Source organism: Candoia aspera, chromosome 2, assembly GCF_035149785.1.
Source record: "Candoia aspera isolate rCanAsp1 chromosome 2, rCanAsp1.hap2, whole genome shotgun sequence".
Classification (NCBI taxonomy): domain Eukaryota; kingdom Metazoa; phylum Chordata; class Lepidosauria; order Squamata; family Boidae; genus Candoia; species Candoia aspera.
This window is the reverse complement of record NC_086154.1, coordinates 73,611,402-73,637,016: the sequence shown is the minus strand read 5'-3', so window position 1 is coordinate 73,637,016 and position 25,615 is coordinate 73,611,402. Positions and strand designations below refer to the sequence as shown.

General features: G+C 41.0%; 1 protein-coding gene across 1 annotated transcript in view; it reads right to left on the bottom strand.

Annotated features, from left to right (window-relative positions):
* Window positions 1–25,615, bottom strand: part of TBC1D9B (TBC1 domain family member 9B) — a 49,439-nt gene that overhangs the window by 10,918 nt on the left and 12,906 nt on the right. The window contains exons 6-17 of the mRNA XM_063292220.1: window positions 25,154–25,361; window positions 23,672–23,872; window positions 21,697–21,858; window positions 17,198–17,348; window positions 16,526–16,740; window positions 15,414–15,531; window positions 13,863–14,148; window positions 9,782–9,911; window positions 8,921–9,019; window positions 7,482–7,550; window positions 5,359–5,596; window positions 1,023–1,088 (exon numbers count right to left, since the gene is read on the bottom strand). Coding sequence (XP_063148290.1) covers window positions 1,023–1,088; window positions 5,359–5,596; window positions 7,482–7,550; window positions 8,921–9,019; window positions 9,782–9,911; window positions 13,863–14,148; window positions 15,414–15,531; window positions 16,526–16,740; window positions 17,198–17,348; window positions 21,697–21,858; window positions 23,672–23,872; window positions 25,154–25,361 — 1,943 coding nt within the window. The remainder of the gene's footprint in view (window positions 1–1,022; window positions 1,089–5,358; window positions 5,597–7,481; window positions 7,551–8,920; window positions 9,020–9,781; window positions 9,912–13,862; window positions 14,149–15,413; window positions 15,532–16,525; window positions 16,741–17,197; window positions 17,349–21,696; window positions 21,859–23,671; window positions 23,873–25,153; window positions 25,362–25,615) is intronic.

Sequence of the window (25,615 nt, the reverse complement as noted above, 5' to 3'; positions counted from 1 at the left end):
CACTACAACTGTCATAAATGGAAGGATTGGTCACAAAGCTGGGGTTTTTTACATTCTCATAACTTCAAATGGTCGCTAAATGAGGCAGTCAGTAAGTGAGAACTACCTCTATTCAGCTGAATTTAAAACATTTCTTCTACTTAAATTCTGATAATCTCTCAGTCTACTTTTTTTCTCTCAGCATAGATACATACCTTGGAGCTAAATGGACTGTGAAGAAAAGAGCATGCTAGAAAGTGCTCATGTCAACTGCCTGGGTTACCTTTATATTTCACAGGGTGATCAGGGCTTCAACACTAACACTGCACTAGAACTCTCTGGAATACTTCACCATTTTAATAGGTCCTCACACCCAAAAGAGAGGCATCGTAAGTGCAAGTCTACATTTCAGTAGGAAGTGGTTTGACACCCATCTTCCTTTCTGTAGGAAAAGATATGACACGTAACTGGAAACAAACCCAACGACCCAAAGCACTTAGCAAATACTTAAAGATTATTTTGCAAAGCTACTAAAATAATGCAGGGATGAAAAAGCTCACACAAAATTAAAACTGTATGCTAGAAACTCCTACCCCTTATGAATACTGTAATGAACATGTTCCCTAATTAACCACATCATCAATTGATCCATACCAATTAAGTCAATTAAAACTTACAAGGCAAATATATATATAATTAAAAGCTGTCTCTTGGGGCTACATGTCATATGTTAAATACGTAGAATAATTCTGTCTTCTTTTTCTTATGTAATGGGCCAATCCCGATAAGCACATAAAGAAAAAACTTCCATTTCTGCCAACAAGTTCTCTTCTTCATTAATTTGAGGGGTGATGGAGAGGTTAAAGCCTCTCCTACCTACGTACACTAAGTCTCCACACACCTATACTAAAATAAGTAGCATTATATATGTTCTTATGGATAGAATATTGTAACCACTTATATGTACCATCAGCCTAGTAAACTTAATAGAACCTACGTAATCCTTAACTACCACCCACAGAAGTTTGAAAGGAGTGGATCACCTGGGGGTAAATGTAGTTTGTAAAGGAGTTTCAGCTTCTCCGTCAGATCACCATGATACATTCCACCTGTTAGGATCAGAAGACACACCCAGATTTTAGAAGTACTCCTAGACTGCCATTTTTTTTCCCTGTTGGATTCTTATGCCTAATAACTATGACATGTGTCAGTTTAGCTGGTAAAGTTTTTCCTATTCCCATGATTATCTCTGAGAGGTTAAAGCTTGTTCTTATGCTTCTTCTCCCAATATGATTCATTAATTTATTACATAGATATATTTCTATGCCACCTCTTCTAGCAGCTCTAGGTGGCTTACAGTCTATGAAACTAAAAACGTCCATAAAATCACCATTGAAAAAACCACCATAAATAAAATTGTAAATACTATTAATAAAAACCATTAGATAAAAATTTTCTACCTGAATGCCTTCCCAAAGAGGATTGTATTCCCCATTTTTCCTAAAGGACAAAAGAGGAGGGGCACATCTGATCTCAGGGGGCATCCTGCTCCAGAGAGAGGGGCCAACAGCGAGAACGGCGTTCTATGGGGTCCAATCTGCTTAGTCTCTTTTAAGTGGATATCCAGACCACTTTCTTTCTGCTAGACCATTTAGAGCAGGCAGATTCTCCTTGGAGAAGACAGTTCCATAATAAGGCCCCAAGCCATATATGGCTTTACAGGTAATCAAATTGAGCCTAGAAACCCACTAGTGACTAATGGAGATTGGAGACTGGCTGATAATTATTTAAGCTGATAGAGTCAAGAAATGGCTTTCTAAGGAGTGGGAATATCACTGCCTCCTTCAAGGTAGGCAGCAACACCCCTTCCACCAACAGCGCATTCACCCAGTTCCTGTACCCATGCCATCATGCCCTCTCTGGATGTGCAAATCATGCAAGAGTGGCAAGAGTATAATTTGCAGGTGCTGAACTCATCCCACAGATTTCCTCACTGAAAAAATCCCAGATAATCTTGCATGATGTTACCTTGTTATCTCATGAGACTATTGGATAGTGTCCAACCCAAGAGTGAATACGAGCGATTCTGTCCTCAGAGTGATTAGCAAACTGCTCACAAAGGCCAGCAGAGCAATATTCCAGTGTCCCAGAACCCAAAAGGGAATGGGTCACTCTAAATAAAACTGCTGGTCTGCAGTCCATATATATAATAAATGTGGAGAAAAATTGGTACCCTGCCACCCTTATTGCCACAGTGTATGCCTGAATATGGGCTTGTGTCCATATCTGGTAATCACTCCTCCTTGTCTTTTGCCAGTGTCATTCAGGCATCTCCTTTGACACTTCACCCCCAGGATTGGTGCCCAATCAAGCCCCCTGGCTCTCTCTAAATTCTAGAGATCATCCAGGTGCCCCACAAAACTACCCACTAGATCACTGGGAAGCTCCCCAACCACCTGTCAAAAACCAAGTGAATCCATAAGGCAACTGGAGTGGACTAATTTAAGAGATCCATCGTATTTGTCACAGTGGTGGGTGTGAGTCTCTAGGCAACTAGATAGTGATGTGTCCATAAAATAAGACTGATGCTGATCTCCATCATTAGACCACGTCAGTTGCTCTGAAGCAAAAAGCAGATCCAATATATGTTGAGTTAGCGCTGTGATGACTTGCAGCAAGATAGCAAAGTATGCCTATGTAACACCACTAATATAGAAGCTGCACTGATTGTCAGCTTGCAGGTGTAATTCAAAGTGCTGGTTATTGTTTTTAAAGCCCTATATGTCAGCCCCACTAGGTAGACCAGACCAAGAATCAACTCCACAGGAAGGCTAAGACTAGTTTTATTGACAGTGGCTATAATAACAGAATCTTGCAAGTCTGATTGTGCTATGTCTCCTCCCCTTCTTATACACATGTGAATTAGGGAAGTTTCTGTCTGAGCCACTTACACATATATTCTAGTTATTTTGGACTTAACCTATGTTCTTCTCCTTGTTGCTTTGGTAAAGGATCTGGCCTATCCCTGTCAAGGTCAGCTTCCTTACCCTCTGCACTATGTGACTTAGGGTGTGGATATGTTCAATACTGAATTCTCTAGGTTGAATTTGCCTTCTAGTAAGAGCTGGGACAGAAGGCTTGTTATGGGGCCCTCCAGTGAGGAAATGCCACCTAATGAGGGTAAGTTCAACCCCATAGCTGAACTTTCACAGTGCTGGCCCCCTTCTGTAGAACAGCTTGCCCGAAGTGTCGGAACTGCCCCCGCCCTTCTGGCCTTCTGAAGAGCTGTGAAAACATATCTCAAATATTTCAGTACAATGATAATTAAACTATCCCTTTGGGTGTTGAAACTAGTAGATATTTGTTGTTATATTGTGATGACAATATTATATTATGGTTTTTAACTTTTTGTCATTGCTGGATATAAGCTGCTCAGAGACTTCAGAAGCCGAGTAGCATAGCAGACTTCTCGGGGAGGTATGGTGAACTGAAGATGTCTCCATGAAAGCGGAGCTGACGACTGCGGCAAAGACCAAAGAACCGGTGAGTAGAATGGGCCCTTGGAACCTCACCAGATAAAAAGAGGACAGGAGATTGCCCACATGTGCTCCGGATGGCTGCTCCTCACGAGGAGACCACAGGACAGTGGTTTTCCATGGGTTTGAGCACCAGGAGATGAAGGGATTAGCCATCTTGCTCGCAGCTGTGGCGGGGCCTTTTAAAGGACACTAAGTTTGCAAACCTCACTTCCTAATCACTTTTGGAAATTGCCTATTAATCATTTTAAAGCTATTAAAGACCTCTGAAATGGCACGTTTTAAAAGTCATTGGGTGAGTTTTATCTTTGACTCTGAACAAAAGAAAAATTAATTATAAGCTTAAGAACTTAAAGAATTAACAGCAAAAAGCTAAATAAGATTTTGATCTAAGAAAGTTATAAACAGATAAATTTGGAATATTGACTTTTACTATAAGATTTTGGAATTAACTATAAAAAATAAATAGCTTCTTGGGAGAAGCAGACTTATTTTGGCTATCTGGGCTATTGTAAGCCATAACAAAGATACATTACTTTATGATTTTAGAAACTGGACACTACAGGGGACTAAAGATTCTAAGCAGAAGGAAAAAAAAACACAAACCTGTTCTTGATGTCAGTTAATACTGGGACTTACAAAATGACACAAAATGTTTTAACATCGGAAACGTTAAAGGAGATCTTTGAAGAATGGAGCCAGAAATTAGTAACTACAATATCAACACTGTTGATAATGTTGTCTGCTTCTATGGATAGATTATGTCCAAAAGAAGTTAATGAGGGAATGACAGATGTGAAACAAATTTTATCTGATAAGACAGAGAAAGTACCAAAAGTGAAACTATAACTCACAGGCCAAGAGAATGATTTGGAAAAGGACGCTTTACTGGATATACAAAAGAAACTGGCTGAAGTTTTAAAAATTAAAAGGGAAATACAAACGATAAACCAAGAGAATAACCTGGAAAATGTTTTCTTATTGGATCTACAAAAGAGACTTGTTAAAGCCTTGAAGAAATCTGTGCGATGGGATAAAGAATTGAAGAAAAATCAAATCCTACAACAATATTTAATTGAATTAAAAATTAAGACTGTTAGACATAGAAAGAAGGAATATAAAGTTGGTTTATTTGATCAAGGTTAAAACAAGACATTTTTGCAAAGTTCTGGCAACTCTTTATGGACTTTTTGCTGATACCAGGATTGAAAAGTTGATGTTTTATGGATTTGCTTATAGATAGTAGTCACAATAAACCAATTAATCAATAGTTAAGTAAGAAAGAACATTATTCTAATTTTAAACATTTCAAAGGTCTTTAATAGCTTTAAAATGGTTAATTGGCTGAGAGATACCAGCTTGCCAAGGTTATTGAGCTGAATAATGGAACTTGAACCTCAGTTCCCAATCAGATCACACCAGTTCATGCTTCTATCAGTCAAATACAGATATTGTACAAATAGCTTAAAGCCATAAGTAGCTTTGGTTGGATTTCTGAGTAGAAGATAAGACTGTCAGAAATACCATTTATGATTTTTATCCACCCTGAGGGGAACATGAATCACTCTAATAACGATAATGTGTTTTGAACCATTTCTGAAGATATCATTCAAATTTCCAGTTTTGTTTGGAGCTGCTGTATCTGAACCAGATGACCACTGGGTGGCAACAAAGAATGAGAGTTTTCTGTATATCTTGTGTACTGTAGGGACTGCAGCCACTGGCAAGGACAGCTTGAACCTCAATCCCAACTCCAAGACCTTTTCCACTTCAAATCCAAACAGCTGCACTATTGTTACTTTTCACCAATGATTAACATATAAGATACTGAAAAGTTACTTACTCATGCCTGTTGCAAACTCTTTGAAGTTAATGAGCGCATCTTTATTTTCATCCAAAAGTCGGAACATTCTTTCTGCTAGCACTGCTGTGTGGAGTCCACAAGACCAAGGTGTAAGAGAAGCAAACAAGTCTTTGAATTGCTCAATATTGATGCGGTACTGCTCTAAGTAGGGTAGGGTCTGGTCTCGTTGAGCAGCTGAAGTATGATTTCCCCAGTAACAGCTCAGTAAGTGTTTTGCCTATAAACAGAATAATTTATTTATTAGATTTGTATCCTGCCTTTATTTTGTACAACTTAAAGTGACATACAGAAGCTCCCTCTTCCTATTTTCCCACAACAACCCTGTGAGCCAGGTTGGGCTGAGAGAGAGTAAGAGACACTTTTTTCAATCTGTCAGCCTTTATATTAAAGGTTTAGGCATCAGTTCTGAAACATGCAAGACAATGAAAAGTATAATTATAAGGAATCCAATCAATTTGCACACAGATTCAGGCAGAAATTGTTCAATAATCTGAGAGGACAGTTTGGAAATAAAGAAGGGATTTTTTTGGCAGTGCTATAGCCTTTGAAATGTCACAGTTACCTGAAAAGTTACTTCTAACATTATAATGAATGCTCTACTGCTTTTCTATGTTCAGTTGTGATAATCTGAAAGGCCTTGGTTAAAGCACCACAGCCTTCAACCTCTGCATTTGGAAAATTAGGAACTCATGTTTGTTGGGTAAGCAGAGACTGTTTCGGGACATTGCTAATTCTACAATGCTAAGAATGCTTATCTTTCACTAAAATCAATCCAATATACAAGGATGGTATCCGATATGGGAAGACTGAACCGAGGAGTCATGGGGGAAGCTCAGGCTGAATCAAAAGAGCTGCACCAGTTTACCATCACTTGAGGAAAAAAAAAAGGTGAAAGGTCCCCTGTGCAAGCACCAAGTCATGTCTGACCCTTTGGGGAGACGCCGCTTTTGCGACGTTTTCTTGGCAGACTATAGCGCGGTGGTTTGCCATTGCATTACATTGCATTGCATTGCATTACCATCACTTACAGATGGCAAATAACAAAGACAATTTCACAGAGGTGGATGGGCAGAAACATTTCAAATACTTAAATAATTTCTGTAGCAATAGTGGTAATTTCCTCTTTCTCCTTTAAACTGTTTTTAAAACAAGATAAATGCACTACAGTTAGTCCTTGATTAACAGTGGAAATTGGGACCAGAAACTCCATCACTAAGCAACACGGTCATAAAACACGATGCCATGCCGACTTATGACAGAGTTCTGGTAGTTCTGGTAGGCAGTCGTTAAGGGAATCCCACACTGTTGTTAAGCACGACATCACATGATCACCATTTACGACCTCCTGCCAGCTTCCCCATTGATGTCGCTTGTCAGAAGCCGGCAGGAGGCCGCAAATGGCGATCATGTGACCACGGAATGCCGTGACATCGTAATTGTGAGCCAGTTGCCAAGTGCCCAAATCATGATCACGATGTAACTTCTAATGGTTGCTGAATGAATGGTCGTTAACCGAGGACTACCTGTACTTGTTATTGTGGCATGGCAAAAGCAGCTCCTTTTCAAATATTTTTATTTTTAAAATGTTTGACAAACACCATGTTTCCTTTCAAAATCATGGTAATATGAGAGCATTAACATTTTAAAGCTAAATCTAGAAAGACCTGGTGTCATAAGGCACTACTATTGCAAGTATCAAGAAAGCAGAATCAAACAAAACACAGAGAGAAGCCAGGGCAAAGTCCCTAGTCCCTCAGAAATTGCATCTCTGATTGGACACTGGCTGAAACACTGCTCTTTTCCCAAAACACAAACTAAATAAATCTTATACATTTGTTTAGAATCACAGCATGTAACGAAACAAAACAGTAAATAAAACTGAATCAGCCTAACAAAATAAGATCCTCTCTAATTCTGTTGTATTTCCCTATATTTTCTCAGCTGCAAAAATAAACCCAAACTGTCTGAGCACAGAAGTCTTTTGAAATACACTGCCAACTTGGACCCTGGCAACTCTGTAATTTAAAGGAGTTTTCATAAACATGCTTTATCTGATATCTGCAGTAATAATAAAGAGGATAATTTTTGTCAAGGTCTCCCACCTTAAATACGACATAAAGATCTTCTAATTCTTGCATAGAAAAGCCAATGTCACCAGATACAGCTCGGACCTACAGAAAGCACAGAAACATATATATCTTAATTCTGTCAGCTGGGAATCTGGAAAGGTTAGATTCAGTGAAAGGAGGAAGCTGTATTTTTAAAAGCGTGGCAAAATGACTTTTGAAACTTGTGAACTGGAGAAAGGAAGGAGCATCTAATGATTTTGAACAGAATGTTAAAGTCTGTATTTGGGAGGTACTGATCTGTAAAACCAGAGGATTCTAAAAACCGAAAGACAGCTAGCTCTATTCTCTTGAACTGAGTCAATAAGCACAAGAAAAGCTGGTCAAATGTATTATATGCATTTCCTGCTCTCAATGCACTATAATTGGAAGCAGGAACAGGAAGTGGGTTGATTATTTTCTTCCTCAGCTTTTTTCTCCTTAATGTGCTTACTGTCAAACATTTACAAGGGCATTAGAGACATTTGCAAGATATCTGATGCTATCTGGAGGGAAGGGATACACAAGCAACAGACAAAAACAGCAGCAAGAAAATGTGAAAGCAACTCTTCCCTTGAGATTCCTAGACATAGCAACTCAGAGAATGAAAAGTCACTATTTCCTATTACATTTTCAGTAGGAAAAATAAGAGAGAAAATTAGCTACTAAGGTTCTGTGGCAAATCTGCTAAGGTACTTTCATAAAAAAGACTAGAATGTTTTCAGCCCAACTGTTATGGGATAAAAGTTAAAAAGAAATCACAATGTTGCTCTATGAGGAAAACAACAACCCCCAGTTGGCTGATACCTGTATCAGAATCAACCAAAAGGCCACACAAGTAAGCTTTCTAATTTGCCAGAACAATTAATCGGGGCAGGTAACAGAAAAAGCAGGGAATGTGGGACAAAGGAAAAAAATTATACAATTAGCCAAAAGTTGTGGCCATGAAGGTAAAAAGGTAAAGGTTTCCCTTGACGTAAAGTCCAGTCGTGTCCAACTCTAGAGGGCGGTGCTCATCTCCGTTTCAAAGCCTTGGAGCCGGCGTTGTCATAGACACTTCCGGGTCATGTGGCCAGCATGACGACTCGGAACGCCGTTACCTTCCTGCCGAAGCGGTACCAATTAATCTACTCACATTTGCATGTTTTCGAACTGCTTGGTGTGCAGAAGCTGGGACGAGCAACGGGAGCTCACCCCGCCGCGCGGTTTCGAACCGCCGACCTTCCGATCGACAGCTCAGCGGTTTAACCCGCAGCGCCACCGCGTCCCTATTGTGGCCATGAAGTCTGCAGCTTAATGCCAGTCTCAAGATGGAGACTGATAATACTTCTAATCAACATTCAAACTAGCAACATACCATTACACTATCACACTACACACCTTGCTGTAGAAACTAAAGATTAATACATACTTATAAAAACACGGGTACTACTCACCACGCTTCTCTTAGCAGTGTCTTCTAAAGAATGGATTACCTTCAGTCTTTGTTTAAAGCGCATCTGTTCAATGTCATCTGCTTTCAAGTGGCTGAATTTCTGCAGTGGAAATGAAGACTAGGTTTACAACTAAAGCCACAGAAAATACCACACATTTGAAAAAACCACATTCAAACCACATTCATTTGATGAAATACTTCAAGTTTTACTTAGCAATTATTTCTGTGATGACGAAACAATGCTTGCAGAAGTGATGATGGCCAACCATAGCGTTGTAGCCATGTTTGGAACCCATGGGCACCAAAGCAGGGAAAACTGGGCTACTGGATTTGTACTGCAGAAATAAGTTGAGCCACTAAATGGCTGGCTGGGGAATTCTTGGTGCTGAAGTCCACACATTAAAGTTGCCAAGGTTGAGAAACCCTGCACTAGATGGTAACAAAGAGGTAGAGCTTTTAATATATCTTTGCTACCCTCTAACTCATCTGGGTTTGTATTTCAGATCTGGAAGTTCTAATGGAAAGGGAAGAGGGAGATGATACTGTATGTTAGCAATTGGTAGCAACAGTAGAATCACCTGAAAATATAACACAGGATTTGCTATTGTAAGACTATGAATTTTTGGGAGCCAAGAACCAAAACTAGTAAGAAGTTTTAAAAGAAAGATGGGTTAAGAAAGGAATAATGACTACAGCTAAATGCTTTATCTATTGTATTCTTTATAAAATAGAGTTGACTCCCATACCTTGAATTTGTAAATGCTTTTGTTAAAGATGGATCTTTAATAGACAATACAAGGCCAGTACATAATTCATTTTAAAAATATCAGAGTAAAAATGTAAGATTTATGTTATCTCTTGCCTCATAGGCTGTTCTTATAAGTTCAAATATATCAATTTCCACTGGCGGGTTGTCCCCACTTGTCAGTAAAGCATGGAGGTGAGGAATACGTGGGAAAATACTCTGCTGATTAATTACATTATCCAGGTACCTACAGAAAATCAAAAGTCAACACAGAATTTTGGATTAGTGCATAATCTGAAGGTTACGGTCAGGAGTCTATATAATTTATTTAATAAAATATATGCCTGAGTCACCTTTCATAATAACCTAAATTGATTTTAAAACTAAAACAATTAAGGTAAAAATTATGATTCAAGACATTTGATTCATCCATATACTATATTAAATTACATATTAATTATAATGTAATCCTATATTATTGTGTAATTTAATGAACTGTATATACTGAAGCTCTGATAAATCACAGGAAAAAAATGTAATAATTATATATAAGCCCACATATCTCCATAATGGTGACTGAAAGGTGCCTTAACTGTTTTTTAAGGACTTATTTTTTGATGTGGTCCTCCTCTCATTCTCAACCTGTAGCTGGAGCCAGCTAACTGTGGTGGATTTCAGTGCTGCCGCCGATTCTCAGGAAGGAGGGAGCGCATTCAGGAGGTAAGAGGACTTGGTCTGAACAGCGTTGGTGGGAAAGTGAGTAAGTTCAGGGTGGCCCCGCCCCAGAGTCTCCCTAGTTATTTTCCCTTAGGTTAGTTAGGGTAGCTTTAGTCTGGCATCTGTCAAGGCCAGTCTAAGAACGACAAATCAGTGTATCCAAAACTCCAGAACTCTTTATTTGCTCTCACTGTACAGACAGACTCTTGCCAGACTAAAGCTACCCTAACTAACCTAAGGGGAAATAACTGGGGAGACTCTAGGGCAGGGCCACGCTAAACTTCTTCACTTTCCCACCAACGCTCTCTGGACTGTGAGTCCTCTTATCTCCTTGGAATGCACTCCCTCCTTCCTGAGAAACAGTGGCAGCACTGAAATCCATCACACTAACTTTGTATTTATCTACTTTGATAATAAAACAATGTTATCCATTTTCTCCTGACACAAGCAGAATTGTGCGTGATTTGTGACTTTGGTGGTGATCACAGTTAATGACATAGTGGAGCCTGAAATCTGTCCAGCTCCTGTTGGCCATTTTTGGCTAGTGCTGGCATGGCACATTCCCCGGTTGCTGGTGGCTTTTTTCTATGGCTACTTTGGCTTGAGCAGTAGGAGATATCGGGCACAAAGCACTATTTAGACCAGAGTATCTCAACCTTACAGCCTGGTGTGGCGCAGAGTGGTAGGCGGCAGCATTGCAACTGAAACTCTCCCCACGCAGTGGAAGCTGGATTTTCTCTCGGGTAGCCAGCTCAGGTCGACTCAGCCTTCCATCCTTCTGAGGTCAGTAAAATGAGTACCCAGCTTGCTGGGGAAGGTGATGATGGGGGAAGGCAATGGCAAACCACCCCGCTCTATAGTCTGCCAAGAAAACGTCGCGAAAGCAGCGTCCCCCCAAAGGGTCAGACGTGACTCGGTGCTTGCACAGGGGACCTTTCACCTTTCACACATCTCAACCTTGGCAACTTTAAGATGTGTAGACTTCAACTCCCAGAATTCTGGGAGTTGAAGTCCACACATCTTAAAGTTGCCAGGGTTGAGAAACACTGATTTAGACATTATGTGAGCTTCTTATTTACACATGTAAAACTATTAAAATGTCTGACTGGGAGGTTCTTTGCACAATGGAGCGGTGTTGGCTGAAACAGGGTGTCACTTTAAGATGGGACATTCCCCCCCATCAGCTCTTGTTAGAGAAAGCATGCAGAGGAGCAAGCAAGCAAGAATGAGCGAAAAAGATGAAAGAAAGCAAGAGACAAAGATGAGTGAGCAAGAAAGGCAACTGACAAGAGAGTGTAACAGATGAACAACAACACGTGAGAAAGACCAAGTGAGCATGAGAAAGAGGGCAAGACAGCCAGACAAGGGAGAGAGTGATAGGAGCATGCAAGAGACAGGGAGAGAATGATTGAGGTAATCTGGAGATCATACATGTGGTGGGTGGAGCTACAGCACCTTATCTGTGGGATGAACAGGGGCTAGACAGTAAAGCAGGAGAGGCAGAAAGCCTTTGGCAGATGGCTAAACCCATGGGTTTTAGCCATCTGCCAAAATGTGCTGCTCCTGCAGCCCAGGCCAGTTTAAAGAGACTGACTGGTAGGTGTTGTTTCTGCTTGCTGGAAATCCAGATTGCTTTCTGTACTCCACCCACAATTTTCCTTGCTGAGACCACACAAGTGCAGGCTGCTCACTTGCTCCTCCACTGGTGCTTTATGAACGTGTTGCCTAACAGCTGGACTGCACAAATGGTTTCTTCAACACTGTCCCGTGGCATGCACGGAGAGCAGTGGTGAAGACCAATTCTCATGGTAATCCCGTTGTTAATCTCAGTGATCCATCAACGAGGGAAAGAAAGCAATTTGTTTCAAGTGAAGTATTTCTAGGATAAATTACCCTCACTTTTCCTAAACAAGACAAGCTCTCTTGTTCCTTTCTGCAGTTTGCCCGCTGCTTTTTGGCAGTTCTGAATTTCATAAAGGGGATCATTTTGTTTATTTCACTGACTCACTGGTCACAGACACCAGAACTATCACAATCACTCTCATGAAAAGAAATCTAGGGAAAAATGGTGCTGAGCGTGGTTGAGGATAAATCTCACAACGAGATTAGGGGAAGGAGACTGCATGGGGAGAGTACTAGCTGAGTTCCCAACCACTGTATTCAGTGATGCAGGTGCACCCTGAGCACACGCAGATTGTTGAACTGTCAATCTGGTTACAGTTACATCTGGTGGAACCCCATCTCACCACTATATTAAGGCAAGTGATTGGTGTTTCTACTCCCTGCCTTGCAGGTAGGAGTGCGAACATAGACAGGAGAGCAAACATAGCCACCACTTGCTAAACTTTAACTTGGTCCACACTGAACTGTCAGCCTCATTAACAGGCAGAGCAGAGATCAGTTTGGGGGATACAGCAAATTCACGATGGCATGCTTCTGTGCCACCTGACAGACTGAAGGGAAGCACATTAAACCAGCTCTCTAGATGTAATCTTAGCATAAAATATAAATGACCACGCATGCAAACTGAAGTGGCCTCAAAGTGTTCCCTTTCACTGCAGGTACCATCTGCTCTAGAAAGAGGGGGCTCAGAGGTAATTTATTTCAACAGACCAATGGAATTGACCTGTCTTTATCTTATTTTTGTCCGGAGAGTCACCAATTTAAATTAAGGGGGCAAAGGAAGCTGAGTTGATTCCCAGTTGACTAATGGGAAAAAAAATCACTGATACTTATTTTACGCAATGGCTAATTGTTCGTGGGTTCTTTCTAATCACATGTTTCCACCAGAACAGAATTACTACTTCAGAGCAACCTTTCTTGAAAAATTCCCCTTCAGAATATAATTAAATTCAGCACTGTACATGTTCATCTTGCTACTGGCCTATACCTACTCCTGGCTGATGAGGATTCCCTAACCTCTCCCAAATGAACTAGATTTTTCAAGCCACGTTACACAAAAAGTTGAGCTGGGAATTGTTGAATTAGAATGCCATGAAATTAGATCAAAGGAATTCTGTAAGTACACGTGATCTTTCTAGCCACAACTCCTTACGTTGACACATCGCGTAACATGCTACGGCCAGTTTCATGTAGTCATTAAGGTACTGGTCTGGCAATGGGGAGACCCAGGTTCAAGTCCACTCTCAGCTGTGGAAGCTCATTCAGTGACTTTGCACTAGTCACTCTCTCTTAACCCAGCCTACCTCAGAGGGTGGTTGTTGTGGGGAGCACTCTCTATGGTGCCTTGACTTCCTGAACAAAAGGCAGGATATGAATCTAATACATACATGCTAAATCAAAGTGACTGAGGAGTCTGATTTTTATTACTTGCCTAACATAAGCAGCTCCAGTCTATTAAGGAATTAGCAATGAGAAGCAAGAAACTTCAGAAAGAACCAAGAAAGAAATATGAATAATAATTATAATAAATCCAAAGGCACTGCCATTCATTTAATTCTGAAACTAAAAACAAAGCTACCTGCCCAAGACAGTCATGGCTTCACCTTCATCACAGCAATTTAACAGCTTGTCCATGTTTGCATCCAGGATGGCCAGGGATACCTGCAAGATGACCTTTATGCCTTCATAGAAGAAACAGTCAACAATGACCACTGCACTTTCAAAAGGCATGACGCTGAGGAAGAGTGTGAGGAACCAAGAGAGCGATATGCTGGAAATGACTCCTAAATCTTGCATCTTCTCAGACAGCTGGGGAAGGCAATCCCGTGTTAGCTCCTCAAAGATGCCTTGGTCTACTAGTGCACCTAAATGGGCAACAGAGACAGAAGGAAGAGGGGCAGTGTTATCTCTATCACTGTGAGAGTGAGAGTGTGAAATAAAGTTCTATTACACATGAAGAACAGATTTGTGCAAAACAAATTTCAAATAAAAACTGGGGTATTCTGTGATGAGCTCACGTATGCACAGTCAGCACTTGATTTGTAAACCGGCTTCACTAAATATTACTGTACTGAAGGAAGTGATTAGCATTAGTTATGAAATCCTACTGCAAAGTTGAAGTTGCAACAGTTATTTCACTAATTGGAAATTATCTGCTGGAATAGAAACAGAGCGATAAACATTAATTTGCTTCTGAGAAGGATACACATTTTCTGATTTAGAATGCTTTTCGAGCTACTTTACTGCCATGTATTTGACAGCAAGATGCAACCTGAATTTGCAGACTCTGTACTGAATTTTCACAATAAAGTAACCCCTTTCACATAAAATTGTTAGGATTCTATATTTAGGTTTCATTTCTAAAGCTTCAATATACCTCTTGCGGCTGAATACCTATAATGTTTCTTTTCATACTAAACTCTTCCAATACTACTGACATGCTCTGCTACTTCTTGCCAGACTCTTAAGATTTCCTGACAAGTTATAATCATTCTAGCGCCTTAATTATTTTGAAAAGATGGTATCTTTTTCAGACTTGGGAAGCAACAATACTTCTCAATTCAGTGCTGATTAAAACCTTATCAGGAAGGTTTATATTCTGCAAAGAATGATATAGTAAAGCTCAAAAGAATTCAGAGGAGAATACAAGGATGAGAACAGTTCAGGAGGAAGTGATATGTGGAGCTATATGTGGAATATCTGAATGGATTTCAGGAAAGATATTTACTTATTATTTTAATTAAGAAAATAGGGTTTTCTTAATTAAATAGGGTTAATCTAAAAACTATAGAAACTCAATGCATTAATACAATTTGAGAGAATCACAAGAGAAACCCAACAAATAAACCGGCTAGGAAAATTCAAGGAATTCAACACTTGAAAATTTTTAAGAAGGCTGAATTAGGTGTAATTATTCAGTTACATGGTTTTATCCTGACTTTAGAAGCACGTAAATGAAAAGACAGCTCATTTAATTAATTCCAACTGTGCATTTCTAATATTAATATTTTAATTATACAAAATCAGTTAATTAAGCTAATCATTTCAACATGCATCTACTTGTTCTCAGGACAACCATCCAACTTCGGATTCCTCTGCCCCGTCAATCCTAGCTTTCGAGGTGACTTACCAACCACTCTGGTGTTATAGTAATCGGGCAGCATTCTCTCACACAGGGCCACAAGGAGCCAGAAAGCCTCTTCTTCATTACAATACAGCAGCAGCACTGATGTCACTATGTTCATGGCCTGACAAAGTGAAGACAAGCATGCACACGCATAAGCATTTATATTAGGTAAGAAGCATATTTAAGAAGGCAAGTATGTATTATCATTTCAATTTGTTAGAGCCTCAGATATAAATTATAAATGAGATGCCGCGAAGAAGACATTTTATAGCTCAGAACCATATCCTTGGCTCTGTGCAACTAGCACAGGGATCCTCTTGAGAAAGCAGATACATCTGGAAACCTTTGGGTTAAGTATTTCGCACAAGATAGAGCCGTTTACTATATAATAAACAATTTAATGTGTTTTGCAGTTGTTTATCAATGCCACATCCAGCTTTAGATGTAAAATCTAAGCAACCTTATGTTTATCAACCATAACATCTTAGGGATCAGTCAATATTAATGCAATTTTTTTTTCTTTATCTTTAAAAGTTTAAGTTATTTAAACATCAGTGTGTTCATAATCTCTAGTCAACACTGTATAAACACCACTGTACCCAAATAATATAATGTACTACTTATGTTTTATAATAAAACAAAACAAAAGAGAGAGATTGAGAGAAAGTAGGTCCGTCCTCCTGAAATTTCACTGGGGAAATGAAAGAGGAAAGGAGATATTCTCATATGCCCTTATATATACCCTCGCTTTTCCTTTCTCTTCCTTTCCTCCAGAACTCTTTCAAGGTAGAGATCCTTTTTCCAAAGAAGCACATGAAGATGGAGGGAGTGTACAAAAGAGGTGGGGGAATCACGCAGCCCACAGATTGCTCAACCATGCCCTGAGAAAACGGAAACATCCCATGCCTCAGAATGTAATCGCCATAAGGCCTTCCTCCTGCCCTGGCTTGTTCAATACAAAATAATACTCGGAGCCCAAACAGGGCTCTCGGTTAAGGCTTTGTTATTCCCACCCACAGGGGAAGGGAAAGGTTACACTCCAATGCAAACTATGGCTGAACTGTGACAGGAGTGCCACCAAACTACTAAGCAATCCAGGAATGCCGCTCTCTTACCTGGCAGTAACCAATTGTAGGATTCCGAAAAGCGTATGCTGTTAGCACCCTTCTAAGAGCAGCAATCCCTAGTTCATTCTGAAAGGCAGGGTGCTCCGGCATTGAACGATGCAGGTCCCTTTCAATTTCCTCAGTGGCAAGGCTGTATTTTCCCAAAGACTGTTTCACCAAATCGCTATAGTACCCAGGGTGAGTGGCCATCTCATTCCAGGCCCCTGTATCGACACACAAGCATTATTTTTTTTTGTCTACTGCACTCAAGATATGATTCAGGCTTAGGCTTCTAGGAAAAAAGTTTTCCTGCAGGTTGTCAGTTTCAAGCCTTTTGCAGCTGGTTTACACTGAGGACTAAATGCATGATGTTAATAGTAAGAATGAAATATTTAGAAAGGATATTTTAAAGAATACAGTAGCACTTACTCTGCATTCCATTTAGCAAATGTTTAAAAAAACCTTTTTAGGAAAAAAGCCTCAACACTGTCTGAAGCAGACACTGGCTTAGAAATAAGAAATGCTAGCTCTGGAAACAATGATTGGTGACTTTTCAGGTCACCTCCAGTTTGGGGAGCAATTTCATCTTAATGGCAGTAGCACTATACAACTGTTTAACAAGGGAAAAATATTTTTCCCTTTAAGTAGGAATCTGTTGTGCACATTTAGCAAGAATGTTACCTGAAAATAGGAGCCACAGTTCTCCACGAAGATTCTCTGGAATTCCTTTCTGCACCAGCTCACGGGTCTTGGCTGTGCGGTACATACACATGCCTCTCCCATATTCAAAGAAATGAATCTTCCAATATTCTTCTTTCATTGTCTCCTTTGCCTAAAGAGGAAAGCATAGAAGGATTACGCCACGGCTATGGATGTCAGGGGGGAGGGGAATGATAATTTGGGTGTGACGATCCTCATGAAATCCTGTGACTTATATACTTGCATCACAAATACATACAGGTAGTCCTCGACTTATGACCACAATGGAAAATTTGTTAAGTGGTGTGGTCGTTAAGCAAGGCATCTCTTGATTGCACCCAATGTTCCGACATTTTGTTGTGGTGGTCATTAAGTGAATCATGCAGTTCCCATTGATTTTGCTTCTCAGAAGCCGGCTAGGAAGGTTGCAAATGGCAATCATGTGACCCTGGGACACTGCAACCGTTGTAAATACATCCCAGTTGCCAAGGGCCTGAATTTTGATCATGTGACTGCAGGGACACTGTGATGGTTGTAAGTGCAAGGACCGGTTGTAAGTCACTTTTTCTAGCACCAAAATAACTTTGAATGGTCACTAAATGAATGGTTGTAAGTCAAGAACTACCTGTAATGGCAAATTTATAATGGTGCAAATACATAATGGCAGCATACGCATGACGGTGTCATCATGTGCATGTTGTCATTTTGACATCATTGTGATTTGCTGCAGACACTGCAGGCCACTGGAAACTTCAGTAAAGCCAAGCATTTTTTTCTTCCCCTCCAGTGCAGCATTTTCACTCTATCAGTAATTTATAAGCATTGATCTCTAATAGCAACTTACAAAGATGCTGCAATAGAAATGTGTAAAGATGAAATATGGTATCAAAAAGTTTTCCTCTGAATTGGTTAAAAAAAAAAAGGAATTAGTGTGCAAAGCACTAGCACAGTTCTTGAACTGTATTATCTAGATTGGTATAAAATGAATTTGGTCTCAGTCTATAACCGTATCAGAACACAGATTAGTGTTCTACTCCATCTCAGAGACTAACATTTTTAGATGTTTAAATTATGATTGTAAACATGTCTTAATAAACATATTACTAACAGCCAGTTTGGTTAAGGCACTGGATTAGAAACTGGGAGACCATGAGTTCTAGTTCTCCCTTAGCCATGGAAGCCATGGAAGCCTTGGGCCAGTCCCTTTCTCTCAGCCCAACCCACCTCACAGGGTTCAGGAAAATATGAGAAGAAGCACTATGTATGCTGCCTTGAGCTGTTTAAAAAAGAGGCAGGTTATAAATCTAATAAATAAAATTATCACATACAACATAGCAAAATTAACTGAATTTACTTCAGCTAGACTCTTTTACAATACAAGACAATGCATCATATCTCAGATTAAAAATAAACATGTTTTTCAATGGAACACAAGTACCAAGAACTAACTGTTCCTAATAGCTTCCAAGTACTCTTCACTGTAGAAATTCCTTAAAATATTTTTATATGAACTATTAATATTAATAGAGTTGGTCTTGTTCAAACCTCCTTCGGAATTCAAATACATAGCCTTGTTCCTCCTTATTGGTTGCTTCATTATTTATTTATTTGTCAAATTTATATGGCTGCCCATCTCACACGAAGTAACTCTGGGTGGCGTACAATAAAACCTACTATTAAAACCTACCACAAAACCAATTAAAAACAATTAAAACAGTAAACATAGCTAAAAACAAAACCACAGGTGGGAGAATCTCACATATAATACAACCAACATGCAGGCTCCCTACCACCAAGGGATCCCCAGTATCAGCCGTGGAAGGAACCAGCACCATACTGTGCCACCCGCTCCTGTCATGAGTAAGGATGGCGAGCAGGGGGCTCCCATCCAGGCTGTCAAGCGCATGCCATTCAAAGAGACACAGATCGGGACCGCCTTAACCCTTGGAGTTTTATATGTCTGGGTTTTTCCCACGCTTCTTCAGTTTGTTAGGATTCCTGTTATGTACTAGCAATAAATATTAGAGACCAGTTCCTTGTCTCAGTGTGTTTCCTCGTTGTTAGGACAGCTCCCAATCCCTGGAGCCAATCCAGAAGGATGGTCGATGGTATCAAAAGCTGCTGAGAGGTCAAGCAGAGCCAGGATGGATGCATTACCCCCATCCCGCTCCCGTCACACATCATCCAAAAGCATGATCAATGCCATTTCCATCCCACATCCAGACCTGAATCCTGACTGAAAGGGGTCCAGGGTCTGCTGAAGCTGCTGCATGACCACCTTCTCCACAACCCTCCCCCCAAAAGGGAGGTTGGACACTGGATGAAAACCGTCCAGTATGGTGGGATCCAGCAATTGTCATGTTCGCCGTTGCAATGTTTAATGTACATCGTAACGTTTCGCATGCCATGGTGCTGACGCGCGTTCCGGTTGGGAGGGAGCTGCTGGGAGACCTTGTACCAGGCTTTCTATCTGTTTTCATGGGGATGGAATGTGTTTGGGTTATCGTTTGTGTTCAAGGTCCTTTTTGCCTGTTGATTAGCAGAACTCGTTAGGAGCACCTGGGATGGGGAATTTGAAACAGTTGTACGAGGGGGAGGGCTTACATTCACACCAAGGGTTTTTAGTTTGTATTTGGCGTGCTTTTGCTCATTCTCAGCTTTCTTTGTACTTGCATAATATTCTTAAATAAACCAGATTTGATTTAAGCTCTCGCTTGTGAGTCTGAGAATACTTTAAGATAGGCAATCATTACAGCAATGGCTTCTTGAGAAGGGGGTGAACCAACACCTCTTTAAGAGACGAAGGAACCACCCCCTCTCCCAAGGATGAATCAACCACCACCAGAACCCAGCCACATGTCCCCTCCTGGGTGGCCTTAGCCAGCCAAGAGGGGCATGGATCTAAGGAACAGGTGGCCAAGTTCACAGTCATATGGACCCTGTCCACTTCCTCTGGCACTACAGGTTCAAACTGTTCCCAGAGAGTAGGACAAGACTGTGCCCCAGGCATCTCCACCGGACCTGACTCTTGGATGACAACTGCCACTCCCCCACCCCCGCCCTGGAATCTTGGTTGATGCTACCCTGAAACCCAGCTGAGCACATTTCCGAGAGGGGAACACCCCGCTCCAGACCCAGCCAGGTCTCAGTAATACATGCCAGGTCAGCCCTCTCATCTGTGATTAAGCCACAGATGCGGGAGGCCTCATTACAGAGTGACCTGGCATTTAGTAGTAGCACCCAAAAGCCAGGGCTTCTGAAGGCCTGCTGACCAGGAACTGGGTTGAGATCCAGGGGCCAGAACAACAAACCAGTATGAGACACCAGGCCCTTGTTTCCCCAAGAATAGCCCGCCCCCAATCTCCTGCCATACCTTCCCTTACCCATCACCACCATGATGTTCTACCTCACCTCCAACTCCCTTGAGACTCCAGAACACCCCACCCCATGCCCTCCAGCTCCCAAGAGAAGATCCCCACATCACTCCTTTATACTCATTTATCCTAAAAGAGGAGGAAGCTGAGTCCTCCGGGCACTTTAGCTCGAGTTCTCAGTGCAATGAGGGACTCAAAACCCCCCTCCTCACATGACCTACCCACATTGGCCTCCCCCACCAACTGCTCTCACTAGGCTGGCCAGGGGATGTCCCCATTCCATACAATCCATACACCCCAGTCCCTTCCTGGCTCTCACCCAAGGGAGGGCAACTCACCCAACCACTGGACACCCCCACCCTTCCAGCCTCAGCCTCGGACCCAGAAACAAAAGGGCTTTTGCAAAGGAGGGGAACCACAACAGCCCCAAGGCACCTGCCGTCCACTGTCGCTGCCCCTCCCAGTTCAGCTGATCACAACCCTCAGGCAGTCTTCTGAGCCCTTTGCAGAGTCCTGTGCAGCCTCTCAATCCTCAAAGGCCATGTAAAGCAATGTGCCATGCCTCTGGCTGTCCCTGGGGCAGGCTGATCCATTGCGCTGAGTATCCCAAGAAACAAAGCATCGCCACTAAATGATGTCACAAAGCCACAACTAGGCAACGTCACAAACCCCAATTGGGCAACTTCAGTGTTGGCACCAAAAACAAACTCACTGCCAGGGCCCACGCCAGACTAACCAACTGGGTTGCTGTCCACAGAAGACAGAATGGCAGCAAGCCCCCTCCAGCAAACCTCTTTTCAAGCAGCCCCAGCAAGCTCCCACTACAGTTGTAAATCCGCAGGAGCTGGGGGAACATGGCATTCCACCTCCTCAAAATCAGCAGCCCAAGGAGGAGATTTTCAAGCCACCATTCAATTTTTCGGAAAAGTAAGTAGAAGGTGCTTTAACTCATCTATGTTCTTCACGTTTAGATAAATGTATCTGAAATATTTTCCTATCTAAAAGCATACCACTGTATTTAATCTTATGAGCTGTTATAATTAAAAGGTTCTTAATTATAATATGAGCACTAAATTTTCTGAATTGATAAAAAAATCAGTAATATACCCATTTTATTCCAGAGGATTCCTCCGAATTGGTCCCAAACAGTTTCAACAGTCCCTGAGATGCTGTGGGTACCTCATTTGTGCAAAAGTTCATCAGCTGATTGTTGAGAGGAGAAGCAGGACTATCTGCAGGAGGGCTACTGGGAGACAGCTCTGGAACTTCCTGAAAAGAAATGTATAAATCAAAACATGCGGCAATACAAGCAAGTTCAACTGCAATTTGAAGGATATTTGGACTCCTGGTGCAATCAATACTGTTCTAGGAAGACATCCATCATGGGCACAGTACATTATTGATGGCACTGCCATTAATGCCTTCATCCTCATTTAAATCATGTAAGATATTCATAGATTATGCAATATGATCGCCACATATTATAGAGCAACAACTCCTTATTCATGATGTGTGCACCCATTAGGAGGCTATGGTTAACCCCGGCTCTCCTACAGAATACAACATCATGTAGCTCACATTTGCAATGTGTTTGTGACTATATGCACACCTTACAAATGCAAGCTGTGAATCAATAACAACCAGAGGAAAATAACTGACAGGCTTACCAATTTCCTGTCGCTGTCATTCTAACAAGTAAAATGATAGTCCAGTCTTTCACATGGAAAGTAATTTTTATGAAGCTGCTATTAGTAGGAATTTAATCTAAAATTTCAGATAGCTTTTCCACTGCTAGCATCTTAAGTCTGTTGCTTTGCTTTCTTTCATAATCAGTAAACTGCGATTTTGTATCTGAGAAAAACAAGACATGTTGGCTAGTAAGGGGCTGTTCACTAAATATGGTTGGCTTTCCTCCCAAGACTCATCACAACTATTTACCAGTTGTCTGCACATGTAAGTACATGCATGGGTAATATTTCTGCTGGGGCTTCTGGTAAAGCAAAGTGGTCATTCCTTTGAATGTTTTACACAACCCAACTGAACAGAATCAGGGCACTTAATGTGTGGCTCTGGGCAAATAAAACTGAGCTGAGAGAAGCAACCACCAACTCAAGTAGCAGGGATGTATTCACAGTTAAATGAATAGTCATGATACTTAAGCAACATTTTCCTCCTATGGGCAGGTCATCCCATGTGGGAAGATCATTATGTGCAAGCAGATGAAGGTGTTCAAGCAGTCCAATATTATTTATTCTGCCAAGTATCACTGAAGGCCTCAGCTTGACAGATTCCACCTACACCCCCACTCTTCTAATGAGAGATACCTAGCACGAAACTGGAGACCTTCTGCTCTGGTTTCAACACACACTGAACTATGTGGCTACCCAGGCAGTTAAATAAATATCCCATCTGCACTTTCATAGACATTTCTTTTTATTCATTATTCAAGATTTAGTTATTAAGAATTACTGACTTCTCAATGTTAAAAGATTCCAGATTGGTACCACAATTTGGAAAGCTCGCTAATGATCAAAAGCTTGGCTGAAAAAGAAGGATGAACAGAAGGGCTGAAGCAGGCTGGGAAAAAAGAAATGGTAGATGAATGAAAAAGCTTTGCAAGGCCTTTCAGGCAGCAACTCCAGACAGCAGCAGAAATCCAGACAAGAAGGTGTCCTTGACTTCTGATCATGACAAACAGATCTAAACAGGATTAAAAATCCTCTCTCTAAATAACCAGTCAGTGCCTTAGTGACAGTCAGATTTGATCCACTGTTCACAAATCCACATATAAAATTAAGGCAGTTTTAGATGCCAAATCAAGGGAGCAATGTAATTTAATGCCATTCAGAATGGGATGACCCCACGTGCTCTACCTCTGACCTACGATCTGTTCCCCAGCTGCCCTTAGATGAAGAACTTTATTAAAGATCTCAGCGGTTTTCCTTCTTGCTCTGAGGAACGGAGGCAGTCAATGCTATCTAATCAGTTCTAAGGCCCTGTCAATAATAGAAGTCACAGTCAATTGCCAGAATCATTACAAATATTCAGAGGATCATTCCAGGACTCATTGCTAGTAATGTACCTCGCTAATACTCTTCTTTTGCTCTCTGCCACTGCAGCATGTTTGCTTTGAAGGAGTCTTCTGCAGGAAGTCAGAAATTCTCTGTACTAGGAAGTCTCGGTCCTTCAGGTTGGCAAAGAGGAAGGTCATTTTGCTTCTGGTGCTGATGGAAAGTGGGCTAGGCAAAATACTGGAGCTGTCTGCTTTCTCAACAATTGTAACCTACAGAATACATAGAGGGATAAATTGAGTATATTTGTGTGTTTATGTAACACATAAAATTGTCATTCGACACTGCCCAGAGTTGCTTGTGTGAGATGAGCGGTCATATAAATTTGATAAATTAAATAAATAAATACATTGTATTGTATTATGCCTTTACCTAACACACTGAGCCAACATTCACTCCCTTTGTTGCAAATGTATGTGAAGCTCTAGTGCACTCAGCTTTTTTAAGGAGGTATGCTCTTAAATGCTCCAATTGATAAGATAATAATCAGATAGGCTTTTGGAAGAACGTTCTGTGGACAGTGGGGATGAAACTTCTGGGCATTCAGGAAAAACTCTGCATTTAGAGAAAACAAAGCACTGCATTCCAATAGAAGAACCCCATTTGAACCACACGGAATGATGGCAGGCGTATCATGCCTTGGGTCTGCTTTGCATCCTCAGGACCTGGATGGCTTCAATCGCTGAGGAACCAATGGATTCTGGATGTAGCAAATTCTACAGCACAATGTCTTGGTATCCACCTATGAGCTAAAACTTAAAAGAATATGGATCATACTGTACAAGAACCATAAATACACAAATAAACTACAACAGAGTGGCTGCAGTGGAAAAGCCCAACTGAAATAGTGTGGTTTGACCTGAAGTGAGCTGTTCATGCAAAATAGACCATTGCCAAATAACCTCCAAGCATTATGTGGGATCAGTTAATTGGTACAGGAAATGCTGTGCTGAAGTTACTGCTGATAAAGGAAATGCCACTAGTTACTGAACCTAAGCTTCACATATTTTTCCCAACAGACAGTGAAAGTTGGCTGAGGGAGTTCCATGAAGACATGACACAATACACTCTTCTGTATGTCGTCTGTTTTATTAATAGGACTTAGGTGAAGCTCAGATCACATTCTAGATCTGCAGAATTATGGATGGTTCTGAAGTATTTGTAATAACAAGGAACTTAAATGTGAAAAGCAAGCAAAACAATAAAAGGGGGATTAAATGTTATAATCTTAGGAGTATTTCTGAAACATTTTGATTTTTTCCCCCAGATAGGTGAGATTGTAGCCTCTTTCCTCCTCCCCCTCAGCCCAAAGAAAACTGAGGCTATAGCATCTTGCTTCCGTCACCCCAGGGAATTATTTATTTAACCAATGGACTAATATACTGAGGCTCAAAACCAAACTCCTACTATCTTCAAGGAAATCCTTCAAATTTAAATCAGTAACTAACTGCTGGATTCTGAAGGTAATCCATTATCAAAAGACAGCTTCTCACCTCCCTAAGTGGTATAATGAGATGACATGCCTCTTCTGCCTTGCTAGCAAAACAGATATAGTTATTGGAAACAAACATCTGGCCAAGGATGTGGATTTTATTGAATGGGGTCCACAAAGTACAGTCTGTGTGCCCATCAAGACGTTCATCCTTAGGCAGTCGAAAAGTAGCACGGTACCATTCGTTTTTGGCTCTGGCATCCAGATCCCTGAAGAAAAATACAATATATATACACACACATGCCCACTGGGCAATTAATGGGAAATATAAATGACTCAACCATTACAGCAGCCTTTCTCTAACATGGTTCCCTTCAGATGTGCTGCATTTTACCTTCTATCACACGCAATCCTTTCTCAATACAGTTTCAAAGAAAAACCTCCACCAGACACAGTTGTCATAACAGAGTACTGAGGGCCGAAAATCCCTAGTACAGGTATCTACTTTTCAGTATAAGTATGG